Genomic DNA, 13,063 nt, shown 5'->3' on the forward strand with positions numbered 1-13,063 from the left:
TTCCTTTGCCTGGTACTCTATGCTAGATTGTTGAGATTATAAAAACAAATAAAACATAACCCTTAACTACGTGGAAGTCCCAGTTTAGATGGAAAGACAGAATTAGGTCTCTGGCTATAGGGAGCATTTAATTCTGAAGGGAAAAGAGAGAGAAAACCAGGGGAAGTGTTTAGTTTTTGTTCTAGCCCTGGTAGTTGTTTAGGAAGATATGTGACACTTCACCCGCCTCCCAGGTTCTTGATGGCTAAGAGCTCAAGGGATGGATGTGGCTTCATTAACACAGTCACAGGATGACCCAGCACCTTTTGTCAAATGCTCCCCACCAAACAAACAAGATCATTTGGGTTCAAGGTGACAGTCTGTCACACACTTCAAAACTAAAAAGTCTCCTCTAAGCTTCTTCACCATCCTTTCCTTCCATTTTGCACTAAATACCATATGCATTGGGAAGATATTGCTCAGGTCACACTAGGGATGGTTGCTTTATTTACAGAGAAAACAGGACTCCTCACATTCACAGGGTTTGCGAAGAAAAGCTCCCCCAGAGAGGAATTCCAGGCTTCCCTTCTGAGGGCAGTGCCCCAGGGTTGGGGGCTGTAGTAACAGTCCAGAGAAGGTGACAGAATTTTCTTTCAGCCACAGTGCAACTGCAGAGACGCATTTCACGTCCAGTCTGAAGTTCCCTTCCTGCTTTTACATCCGCACCAGAAAGCTGCCATTTCTTTTGTCCTGGCCCTTAAGCTGGTCATGGACATTGGTCGCTAGGTCTGTCTTCATGAAGCTCAATGTCTGTTGGGAGAGACCAAGAAATAAGCTCAGAATTACGACGCGGTGCCTTAAGTTTTAGAATGAGAGCTATTGGGTCTGTTTTGTTTGTTTTTGATTGTGGTGACAGAAACAGATGAAGCCAAATAGGGATTATTAACTTTCTAAAATTGGTTGGGCACATACTAACTCATTGAGGTTCACAGCGACTCCATAGGAGCACCCCCTTATTCTCACTTGGAGAGCAAAGTCCCCTCCTCATAGATCTCCCTCCTACCCCCCCAAACCCAGTCTATTCTCCACATGCAGCCAAAGGGATTCTGTTCAAACTTAAGTGAGATCACATCCCTCTTCTGCTCCAAACCCTGCTGTGGCTCCCACCTCACTCAGAGTAAAAGTGAAAATCTTGACAGTAACTTGCAAGGCCCTGTGTCATCTTCCCTCGTCACCTCTCTGACATATTTCCTGCTGTCCTCACTCTTGCTCTCTCTGTGTCACCACTCTGGCCTCCTTGCTCTTCCCTGAACCCTCCATGCATGGTCCAGCCTCAGGACCTTTGCAATTGCTGTTCCTTCTGTTGTTTCCTCTGGCAGGTGTCTGCACAGCTTGCCCCTCACCTTCTGCAGGCTTTTGCTCGAAACTCAGCTTCTTAGATTTCCCCAAATCACCCCACCTACAATTTTATGCCCCCTCAAATGCTTCCTATAACTTTCTTGCTTTTTTTTAATTAGCATTTATCTCTTATAAAACATCACTTATAAAACCTGTCATATATTTTGCTTCTTTTTCTTTACTTACTTTCTCAAGTAGACAGCAGGCTTCACGAGAGCAGGGATTTTTCTGTATTATCCACTATGCCCCTGTGCCAGAAATATCATAGCACGGAATGAGTATTTCCTTAATAAGTACACTCTGATTATGCAGATGAGCAAACTGAGGTAAACAAAGGTTAAACAGCTTTCCCAGAGTGACATAATTAACAAGTGGTGGACATGGGATTTGAACCCATGCAGTGAGCCTTTAGAATCCAGTGACCACCACTTATACTGCTCTCTGTGCTAATGCCTCAGTTCATGTAACTGAAAACTCTGGGAGTCAGAACCGTCAGCTGCAGGTATGGCTGGATCAAGGGCTTAACCTGTGTCATCGAGCCCTGACCTCTCCCAGTCTCTGCATCTGCTTTCTCGGCTCATTCAGGCCACTCCTCAGGCTTGCAGGTTATAGGCTCAGCAACACCAGTACAAATGAAGAAGCTTCTCTTTCCAAGGAGTTTCAACAGAAATTCCAGGATTGATTCTGGCTTGCCCATCTTTGGTCACATGTCCATCCTGAATCAATCACTCTGCCCAGGGGTCTGCATCAGATTAGCATCAGCAACCATAGCCTGTTGGCCAAATCCAGCCTGCCGTCTGTTTTCATATGACCTGTGAGCTAAGAATGATTTTTACACTTTTAAATGGTCAAAAAAAAAAAAGAAAGAAAAGTAAAGAATATCACAGAATATTTCATGACCCATGCAAATGATATGAAATTCAAATTTTAGCATCCATAACTATTGGAATACAGCCATGCCCACTCGTTTACATACCGTCTATGGCTGTAGTGTGACAAAAGTGGAACAGGGTGTTGCGGCAGAGACTTGATGCCCACGTAGCCTAAAATATTCTCTATCTTGCCCATTACAGAGAAAGTTTGCCCTCCCTGCATACAAAGAATCACTTCGCCTCAGTCAAAGGTTTTCTCTGGGAGTGGTGTGGGTGGGTCAGGTGAAACCATTGGCCAGGGGACCACCATGGGCTGCTGTTCCAGTGGTATTAGTTTAGGATGTGGCTTGGCTGCTCGAACAGAGACTCACAGTCACAGAGGCTTGCACTAGAAGGTAATCGATTTCTTTCTTGCATACCAACGTCCAGAGGTAAGTGGTGCAGGACCGGCAGGGCAGCTCCCTTGTTAGGACTACCTTGCCTCCCACTGCCATGCCTGGGGTGATGTTGCCCTGTCCCCTGGTCCAGGGTGGCTTTCCTACACATGCCATTCCAGCCAGCAGGAAGGGGGAGAGAGCGAAGGGAGGGCCTGTCCCTGAAGAAAATGCCTCAGAAGCCTCTGGTGTCACTCCACTCACATGCCATTGCCCAGAATTTAGTCATGCAGCCACATAAGGGAAATGTGTCCTTTATTCTGGGTGGCCAGGTGAATGCTTCTGTTACTACCAAAAAGTGGAAAATGGCTGCAGAGGGAGAAGCAGCCACTCTATCACCCGCTCCTTGGGCTGGCTGCCAGCCCACGTGACACGTGCGGTGTCTGAGTCCCTCTCTGTCCCTGCTGCTTCTTCTGCTAGGAACACAACTCCAAGACTGCGGAAGGCGGGCTGGTGCACTGGGGCTTTGGCTGTGCCTTGTGGCTTTCTGGCAGGGAGGAGGCGGGCCCCTGTGCAGAAGTGTCACAAGCATTCAGTTGCCCCTGAATTTTATGTCTTCTGGGTCTTTGAGACTTCAGTAATAAAAAAACCTCTGAACCTCAATGAAATGGAAAAAACAAATGCCTTCCACAGAATTGTTGGAAGGGCCAAATTGTATTTCCAAATAAATTCTGAAAAGGAAAAAGTTCTAGAAATTATTGTGTTTCATCAACATCATCACCATCATGCCTGACACCACCATGTTTTTCTTTTTGTTGTGCTCATATTATATAACTGAATTTGCATAAATACAACGTGTCCATGATGAGAGTCTGCGTGGGTACTTCAAAGAGTTTTTGGAAAAATAGAATTTTTTTTTTTTTGTCTTTTTCGTGACCGGTACTCAGCCAGTGAGTGCACCGGCCATTCCTATATAGGATCCGAACCCGCAGCGGGAGTGTCTCCGCACTCCCAGCCCCACACTCTCCTGAGTGCGCCACAGGCTCGGCCCGGAAAAATAGAATTAAAAGATAATATGAGACTTTCCGTTAACTTTTTGAAGTACCCTTGTATTAGTAAAAATTTTATTTGGAGAGAGAGGTATCGTCATTCTCTAAGCATTTCCAACATTCCATTCTTTTAAATTAATGTGAACTCCTTCTGAAGGTACAGGCCTGGACCCAAGGCTTGGATCAGAGTTGACGAAGAGTCCACAAACAGGTCCTGGTCAGGGTTAGGGGAGGCCTGTGAAGGAAACTCACCCACTGAATAAAAATTGAAAGGACAAAGAGGCTTCCTTTTCCAAGAAAGGCCACGGCATCCCCAGGAATAGCATAAATATCCCCTAAAGATCTTATCCTCGTAAACAACACTCCTCAGGACTCCTTGTCCCCCCAACAAATGTCCCTTGTTATAAATGGTCTCTCTGACCTCCAGCTCTCCATGCAGGATCTACTTGGAATGTGCCTCCCTGACCTGTTCTCACTCGTACCCCACATTTGAGTAATGGCAAGTCCCCCACTGATAGGAAAACTCACCAGAGGATGAAGGCTTTCTGGCAGGGGTGTCATAGAGGCTCTGTGACCTTTAAAGTCAGTTCAAACTTTGAGAGTCAATCACTCGGTGACTGTGCTCTCAGAATCAATAAATTCTCCCACCTGTGGACGTTGATGAGCTCAAGCAGGGCCTCTCGGGAAGTTGAGTTACACTAGCAAACAAGACGTGGCAAATTAACTCAATGCTACAAAGAAGACTTCATGGGCAACACATAGTGTCCATGATGCTCCTCAAAACTCTCCTCCCCTTTATCGACACTGGCTCCCATCACAGGCTCTCAACCCTGGTTGCTCTTTAGAATCATCCAGAAAACTTCTAAAAGTTGTGATGCCTGAGCTACAACTCCAGACCAATTACACCAGAATCCTGGGATGGGGCCCGGGCATCAAGGTTTTAAAGCGCACCAGGTGATTCCAAAGTACAGCTAAAGTTGACACCCACTGCTCTGGAGAGCTTCTTCATCCCACAGGCAGATGACTCTATCTTGACCACTTTCCTGAGTTCCAGACTTGCATGTTTATTTCCTCAACATCACCATTTAAATGTCTCATAGACATCTCATCTTGCCAGAGTAAAGTGAACTGTCCCGCCGACTTGTTTCTCTTCTCCTCAGTGCTCCCCATCTCAGTAAAGGACATCGCCAGTCGCCCAGTTATTTGAAGACAAAAGCTGAGTATCTTCTTTGATTCTTCTCTTTCACAACCATATCCAGTCTGTTAGGAACTCTTGCCAGCTGTACTCTCAAAGTACGTACCCATTCTCATCACTCGTCACCATCTCCCCTGCTAACCTTCTAGGAGATACCCTTCTTCCTCTTGTGAATCTTTCCAGTCTGGTCTCTACCAGCAGCCAGAGTAAAATCTATGAAAAATGAAATTCAGCATGAAAAGACGCTCAGCATCATTTGTCATTGGGGAAATGCAATTCAAGCCACAGGGAGATACCACTTCATACCCACTAGAATGGCTGAAATAAAAAAGACGGACGACACCCAATACTGAGTAGCATGTGCAGTCTCTGGAAGTCTCTGACATTGCCAGTGGGCGTGTACAATGGGATATGTACTTTGGAGAGCTATTTGGAAGTTTTATGACCAGCAATTTCACTCCTAGGTATTCATCCAGAAGAAACGAAAACCTATGTCCACACAAACTTCAAAGAGGAATGTTCATGGCAGCTTTGTCCTCAATAGCTCTAAATTGGAAACAGTCCCAAAGTCCATCTCCATGAGAATGTGTAATCAAACTCTGATATACTCATATAATGGAATACCACTCAGCGATTAAAAAGGAATAAGTTACTGCTACACACAACAATATAGATGAGCCTCAAAAAGCACTACATCGAGTGAAAGCAGCCAGACACCCAAAACACACTTACCGTACTTGTTTCATGTATGTAATTGTAGAGTTGAAAGAAGTAATCTACTGTGATAGAAATCAAGTCAGTGCTTGCTTGGGGATGGTGGGTGGATAAATCGAGAAGGGGCATGAGAGAAATTTCTGGTGTGATAGAAAAATGTTCCATGTCTTGATAAGGCTGTGGTTTACATGGGTATATGCATTTGCCAAATATGTTGAAATGCCACTTAAGATCTGAACTTTGTTCCATATGTATATTATATTGCAAGACAAAACCAAATACACAATATAACATAGCACTTTCTATCCACTGGAATGGCTAAAATAAAAAAGACTGATGATATCAAATGCTGACAAGGATCTGGAGAAACTGAAACTGTATTGCACTGGTCCTGGGAATATAAAATCCACATTGAAGAAGTGTTTGGAAGTTTATGGTGTCAAAAGTACACTGCCTTGTAACCTAGCAATCCTGCTTCTAGATGTTTACCCGAGAGAAATGAAAAATATTTCCACGAGAAGACTTTTACAAGAATGCTCATAGCAGTTCTATTCATTATGTCAAAAACTGAAACCACTTAATTTCCTATCAACAGGAGAACAGATGAAATTCTAGTATATTCATACAATGGAATATTACTCATTAGTACGAGTAATGAATAAGTGAACTATCGATACAAGCAACAACATGAATGAATCTTATAGACATTCCTCTGAACAAAATGAGCTGGACATAATGTATGATTTCATAAGGATATATGTATGATTTCATTTATGTGAGGTTCTAGAAAAGGCAAAACTAATCCACGGTGATATGTCAGAAAATGGATGCCAGCAGGAGAGTGGACAGGGATTGACTGGATTGGCTGGAAAGAAGCATTGGGGAACTTTCTGGAGTGATAAAAATGAACTATATCTTGTTTTGCGTGGTAATAGGTGCCCACAATCATTGAACTATATACACTTAAAAACTGTAAATTCTATTGCATATAAATTACACATTTTTTTTTTTTTTTTTTGGCTTGACAGAATGCAAAGTTTTATTTGCTGCCACTCTGTAGGAGGCAGTAAGCTTTCCAATTTGACTAGTTCTGGTAAAAAAGACACAAGAGACTGCAAAGTGTTTCCATAAAACCCACAGGTGTGGAGAAAGGACTGGAAGGTTCAACTCAAAACGCACAATCCAGAACCAGTCCCAGCATTTACCTATTCAAATGCCACACCTGTTTGTCCTTTGGCATGGGAAGTAAGACTGACCAACTATGACGCCCATTTTAGAATGGGCAACTGCCGAGGAAGTCAGAATGTGATTCAGCAGTAGCACCTCTGTGCTCTGAAACTTCAGGTCTTTGCTTTAGCTTCTACTACAGAAACACCAAAGACATCCAAGGCCACCCTGTCCCCTATCATCAGAACTTGCTGCTGGCCATTTCTAATCCATCTCAAACCATTTGGAATTGATTGTGCTGTTTCTCTACCTTTGTAAAAAGAAGTTTCACTTATTTTTGTATTGAGAATTACAAGTGGGAGAGAGGCATCCTGTCTTCCACCAGTACAGTGTCCATCCCAAACTGGTCAGTGCACTGCTTCACGGTGGCCAGGACACTCAGGAGCCGCTGGTCCACAGCATCCATATGAGGATCAGAGAGCACTGGGGAGATGGGGTCATGGGCCATGGCAGATTTTAAGGCAGACTTTAGCACGCCATTCTTTAGGCAATTCAGTCTGTTCCAGGTAGAAACTCGAATGATGCAACACTGATAGAGAGGGGCAAGAATGCTTCTCTCATCCAGCGAGGGGTTCCCAAAGCTCTTGGCTTTATCGAGAAGGATGAGCATACTGGCGCCTTCATCATCTTGAAAGCTCTCATAGTGATGGCGGTCAGCATTGCCAATCAGATAATCAAAGACAGCTGTGTCAATGATGTCCAAGAGGCGCGGGCCAGAGTCATAAGGGGACGTTTTCTTCACAGCATCGCAGTAGCTCTCATCGTACTCCCACCTGGCCAATTTGCCTTCTCGGTAAGTCCTGCCCCATGGGTGTCGGTGTTTCTGCAGAGGCCACACATCTGGAAGCCAAAGTGTGACAGATCCCTCCATCGTGTCTCCATCAGCACAGGCTGGCTCTGTTTCTCGGCAGTAATAACACTTCCCATAGAAACAACTATTGTTTCCTACAGTTAGGAAGGTGCTCAACAGCTGCTCCGTGGCAACAGGCTTGATCTCTGTCCGCAGATTAACAAATCTACCAACCACCAAGGGGGCTCGGCGGAAACCCAGAATCCTGTCCAAATGAAAGGCTGCTACCTCTGCATTGTGTCTATCATACCCGGCATATGGTTCCCCTTCTACCACATAGTCTCGGCCATACCGTTTAGGTTTGAAGACAACTTTCTGTCCTCCTTCAAGTATCAATAAGGCTTTTAGCTGTGTCCCTTTGTAACCCACGTCAGCTTTAATGATTTTCTTGGTGGCCATGGCATGCATGATTGCCCCCAGCTCTGGTGTCTCTTCAGGGTACACTTCCCGGGGAACCACCCACTGGGCTGCAATCTCCCAGGGAGACTGCAAGGTGTGGTCCAGCTTAGGTGCCAACTCTACCCGCAAGCCAGTCATCATTCGGTGAAAAGCCCTCTGGTCCTCCCGGTTGGCAGCTGATGTATCTAAGTTGTCAATCAGGAAAACTTTGGTGAAGATAAAGATGACGAGGAGAATTGCTAACAGCACAACTCGCTGCTTTAGCTTCATGTTGATCTCTTTTCCTTCTCCCCTGACCCACTCTCTCGCTCACTTATCAGGAAGAGCAGGTGGCGAAGGTTAGCAAGGAGATCCCATGATTATACACACTGGTCCATTTCTTCACTGAAGCGCCTCCCACAATTCCTGTCGGGCCCTAGGCTCGCTCCATGGCCGCCTGCGAGGTGCGGTGCGGCGAGGCCCCTGCCGCCCCCGCCGCCTCCGGGGAGGGGGCAGCCCCACGCCGCGATCACCACCCCCAGCCGCTGCCGCCACTGCGGCTCCCGCCCACCCCCGGCCCGGCCATTCCCTGGCCTAAATTACACATTTAAAAAGTAACTTGAAGTCTCTCACTCCCTTGCTCAAACTGCCTCAGTGACTATCTTTAACCCTTAGAACAAAATCCAGAGTACCCAGTCTGGTCTTCAAAGCCCTGTGTGGCCTGGCCTTTCCCCTTCCCCTGAGTATCTTCGGCCCCTCTTCCTTTGGCTCTCTTATCTCTATCACACTGGCTCTCCTGATTTCTCTTTTCCTGCCACAGGGCCTTTGCACTTGCCCTTCTCACTTCCTGAAATGCACTGCTCCCAGATATTTACTTCCCTAGAGAGGGCTTTCATGATCATCTAGTCAAGGTATAGTCCCCTCCCTACCACTCTATCTCCTTATTTATCTGTGTTTATATCAAGATATTTCTGTTCAGTTTTTCATTTATTTGTTTAATGTCCTTCTCACTCTAATAAATTGTTCGCTCCATGAGGGCAGGGACTTTGTCTCTCCTGGTCATTGCTGTGTCTCCAGAGCTTAGATCTATGCTGGGCACTTAACTGGTCCTCAAAAAAAAAAAAAAAATGTTGAATGAATAAACTGGATGAATGAGTGACTATAGAGTAGACAGATGGAGATACAGCTTTGACATTCAGAAGAGAAATGTGAATGCGAAATTTAGTTGGAACCATGACCATAATGGGGTGTACGTTTATACATTATCAAATCATTCAGTAAGGGCCGAGCCCGTGGCGCACTTGGTAGAGTGCTGCGCTGGGAGCGCGGCGACGCTCCCGCCGCGGGTTCGGATCCTATATAGGACTGACCGGTGCACTCACTGGCTGAGTGCCGGTCACGAAAAAACGACAAAAAAAAAAAAAAAAAAAAAAAAAAAAAAAAAATCATTCAGTAAATACTCATGCAGCAGGCACTACAGATAGAACCTAGAGACATGAATAAGACATAAATGAGCTTTCAAAGAGCCCACTGTTTCATTTTAATTCACGTCTTCACAAGAACCCTACGAAATAGGTGCTATTCTTGTCCCAACTCAGGGATGAGAAAATTGAGACTTAGAGATACTGGCCACTGACACACGGCTGTAAAAGGCAGTCCAAGTCTGTTTAATGCTAAAGCCAGTATTCCTACCTACAATGTATTTGCACTACTTTTTCTCTTTCGGATGTAAATTTTAAAAAATGTATCTTTTAGGAAGTAGTACCTCATGGATTAAGAAATCAACTTTAGGGCCGACCCCGTGGCGCACTCGGGAGAGTGCGGCGCTGGGAGTGGGGCAGTGCTCCCGCCCTGGGTTTGGATCCTATATAAGGATGGTCGGTGCGCTCACTGGCTGAGCGCAGTGCAGCCGGTCACAAAAAGACACAACAACAGAAATCAACTTTATAGTCACAAATTAAGGCTCACCTTTCATTAAAAGTTAGTATTTGAATACATGAAAAAATATTTCAGAGATATATGATGAGTTTAAAGAATTACAGTAATACTCATCCGCCCACCGCCCTGCTGAAGAGGTGAGACACTCCCTTGGAGTTTTTCATATTGTATCCCCAGCCTCTCCTCCACCACTGTCCATCTGTTGAATCTTATATCTATTACTGCTTTTCTTTATAGTATGACTGCACATATATACATCACTAAGCAGTTATTCTTTCAGTTCTTGCAAACTTTTTTGAAAACACACTCCTCTTTTGTACTTACAGGTTTTGTTCAACATTACATTCCTGAGATTCATCCAGGAATGCTTTTGATTTTCCCAGTTGTAGAGTATTCTAATGAACGACGGTCACATAGTTTACTTTTTTTCTTGGGAAGGGGCATTTGGGTTGTTTCCAGATTTTTTGCTGTTACTCACAATGCTGTCAGGAGTGTTCCTGTACATGGCTCCTGGTGCAGATACACAAGAACATTTTAAGGTATCCAAGAATGGGATTGTTTGGCCATAAGGTATGTGCATCCTCAGCTGTATCTGATACTTCAAAGTCATTTTCAAAGTGGTTATACCAATCACACTTTTCACCATTGATGGAAAAGAGTTTCCATTGTCCTTCATCCTCACCAACATTTGATACTCTCAAATTTATTAATTTTTGCCAATCTGGTGGTTTCAATTTGCACTGTCTTGAATATTAATGAGATCAATTATCACTGCATACATTTATTGGGCATTCATGTTTTCTCTTTTGTGAAATGCAATGCCTGTTCAAGTATTTTGTCCATTTTTCTATTAAATTCTTTGTCTTTTTCTTATTGATTTGTAGAAATTCTTTATATATTCTGAATACTCTTCTAAAAACTATAAATGTTGTAATATCTTTTCCCAGATACTGGCTTATCTTTTAATTTTGTTGCGGCATCCTCTGATTTAGCTGTTTATCAATTTTTTCCTTTATGAACTGTGTCTTTTGTGTCTTATATAAGAAATCATCTCATAACTCAAGCTTATAAAAATATTTTCCTATATAATCTCCTAAACATTTGCCTTTCACATTTAAATCTTCAATCATCTTAAATAGATTTTGGTTTTTTTTTTTTTTTTTTTTTTTTGGTCGTTTTTTCATGACCGGCACTCAGCCAGTGAGTGCACTGGTCATTCTTATATAGGATCCGAACCCGCGGTGGGAGCGTCGCCGCGCTCCCAGCGCAGCACTCTACCGAGTGCGCCACGGGCTCGGCCCTAGATTTTGGTTTTGAGATATAATTCATATATCATAAAATTCACCTTTTAGAAGAGACTCATATATGAGGGCAGGATCCAATTATCTCGCACCATTTATTGAATATCTCTCATTCTCTATAGCTCTGCACTACCAACTTAATAATAAATTAAATTTGGGCCGGCCCATGGCTCACTTGGGAGAGCGTGGTGCTGACAACACCAAGTCAGGGGTTAAGATCCCCTTACCGGTCATCTTTTAAAAAAATAACAAATAAAAAGATAATAATTTAAATTTTATTATAATGAAAAATTTTCATGTCATCTTGGCTTTCTGGGCTTTTTACTCTGTTCCATTGGTCTCCTCTCCCTACGCCAATACTACATTGTCTTAATATCTATAAATTTATAAAATGATCTTTAATATTTGGCAGGGGACATTCCTCCTAACTTGTTTTTCCTTGGATGTTTCCTTGGCTATTTCAGGCCATTTGTTCTGCCATAAAAATTTTACAGTCAGCTTGTTAAATTCTTTAAAAACCCTGATTCTACAGGGTGAGTCCATTTTGTCAAATTGCCTTTTTTCCTAGGAATTAATCTGTTTTACCTAAGTTTTAAAATTTATTGGCATAAGTTCGTTTTTAATGTTCTTGTATTTTAAAACCTCACAACATATTTAATTATGGTGTCTTTATTCTGTCCTGTTTTTTTCTTGATATTTTAGCTGGATATATGTCAATTTTATTTGACTTCAAAGAACAAATTTTTGACTAGATTGGTCATTTCTTGTGTGTCTGATTTCTTTTTATTAATTTTTTTGGCGGCTGGCCAGTATGGGGATCCCGCACTGCAACCAACTGAGCTAACTAGCCAGGCTCTGTATTTTATTTTGTTAATTTTCTTCCTCTGCTTTTTTTGGAGATTATTTGCTGCTATTTTTCTGACTTCTGTTAGGTTCTTGGCTAATGATTTTCATTTTTTATTCTTTTCAAGCATAAGCATTTAAGATCCTCAATTTCCCTTTAAGTACTGCTTTAGGTGCAGCCTAAAGCCTATAAATTCGTGTAGCGTATTAATTATTGTTGAATTATAAATAGTTTCTAAACTCAATAAACATTTCTTCTTTGAACCATGACCTTTTCACAAATGTGTTTTAGGACTGGCCAGTTGGCTCAGTTGGTTAAAGCTTGATGCCAATAACACCAAGGTCCGTGGTTTGATCTCTGTACGGCCAGCCACCAAAACAACAACAACAAAAGAAATGTTGTTTTAAATTTTCCAGATGTGTGGGAATCATCATTTTGGTACTGATTTCTAACGTTTTAGTCAGAGGATATGGTACAGCTGATACTCAAAATTAAAACTTGATAAAGCTTGCTTTCTTCCTGTGGTCAAGAACACAAAATACGACCATTTCTTTTCATGAGTATATTTGTAAAGTTATTAAAAGATCCAAGAAAAGAATAAACTACAACTTCAGGCCAGGGGTTCTCACTGGAGAGGGATAGAGAGAAATGAGATTGTGGAGGGTGGGTAGGATTTTAGTTATATCCATAATGACTGTTTCTTTTCGAGATTGTATAAAGAGAGATCTGAAACTACTTTGGTGGAGATCCCTCAATGTCTTGTCTGAAACTCCTGGTCAGGTGTGTTTCAAAATTTAGAATTACCTAGGTTTTAGAGAGCTAATATGGTCCATAGATACTTAATTTATATACTACTGCCAGTGGGATCTGGGGCAGCGCCTGTAATCAAACGTATTGCTTATTTGCAATAAAACATATGTATTCCATATTAGGTGAAATAGTCA

At 42.9% G+C, this 13,063-nt stretch overlaps 1 protein-coding gene across 1 annotated transcript; it reads right to left on the reverse strand.

Moving 5' to 3' along the window:
• Positions 1–6,606: 6,606 nt before the first annotated feature.
• Positions 6,607–8,547, reverse strand: LOC134387202 (glycosaminoglycan xylosylkinase-like). Its single transcript, XM_063109601.1, has one exon. It carries the CDS (start codon positions 8,325–8,327, stop codon positions 7,098–7,100), a length of 1,230 nt encoding a protein of 409 aa, XP_062965671.1. The 5' UTR covers positions 8,328–8,547; the 3' UTR covers positions 6,607–7,097.
• Between the last annotated feature and the right edge of the window lie 4,516 nt (positions 8,548–13,063).

The sequence above is a fragment of the Cynocephalus volans genome, chromosome 1, assembly GCF_027409185.1.
Source record: "Cynocephalus volans isolate mCynVol1 chromosome 1, mCynVol1.pri, whole genome shotgun sequence".
Taxonomy (NCBI): Eukaryota; Metazoa; Chordata; class Mammalia; order Dermoptera; family Cynocephalidae; genus Cynocephalus; species Cynocephalus volans.

What these genes read in the sequence shown, in the direction of transcription:
- LOC134387202 (XM_063109601.1), bottom strand. Translation starts at nt 8,327, where the DNA reads ATGAAGCTAAAGCAGCGAGTTGTGCTGTTAGCAATTCTCCTCGTCATC.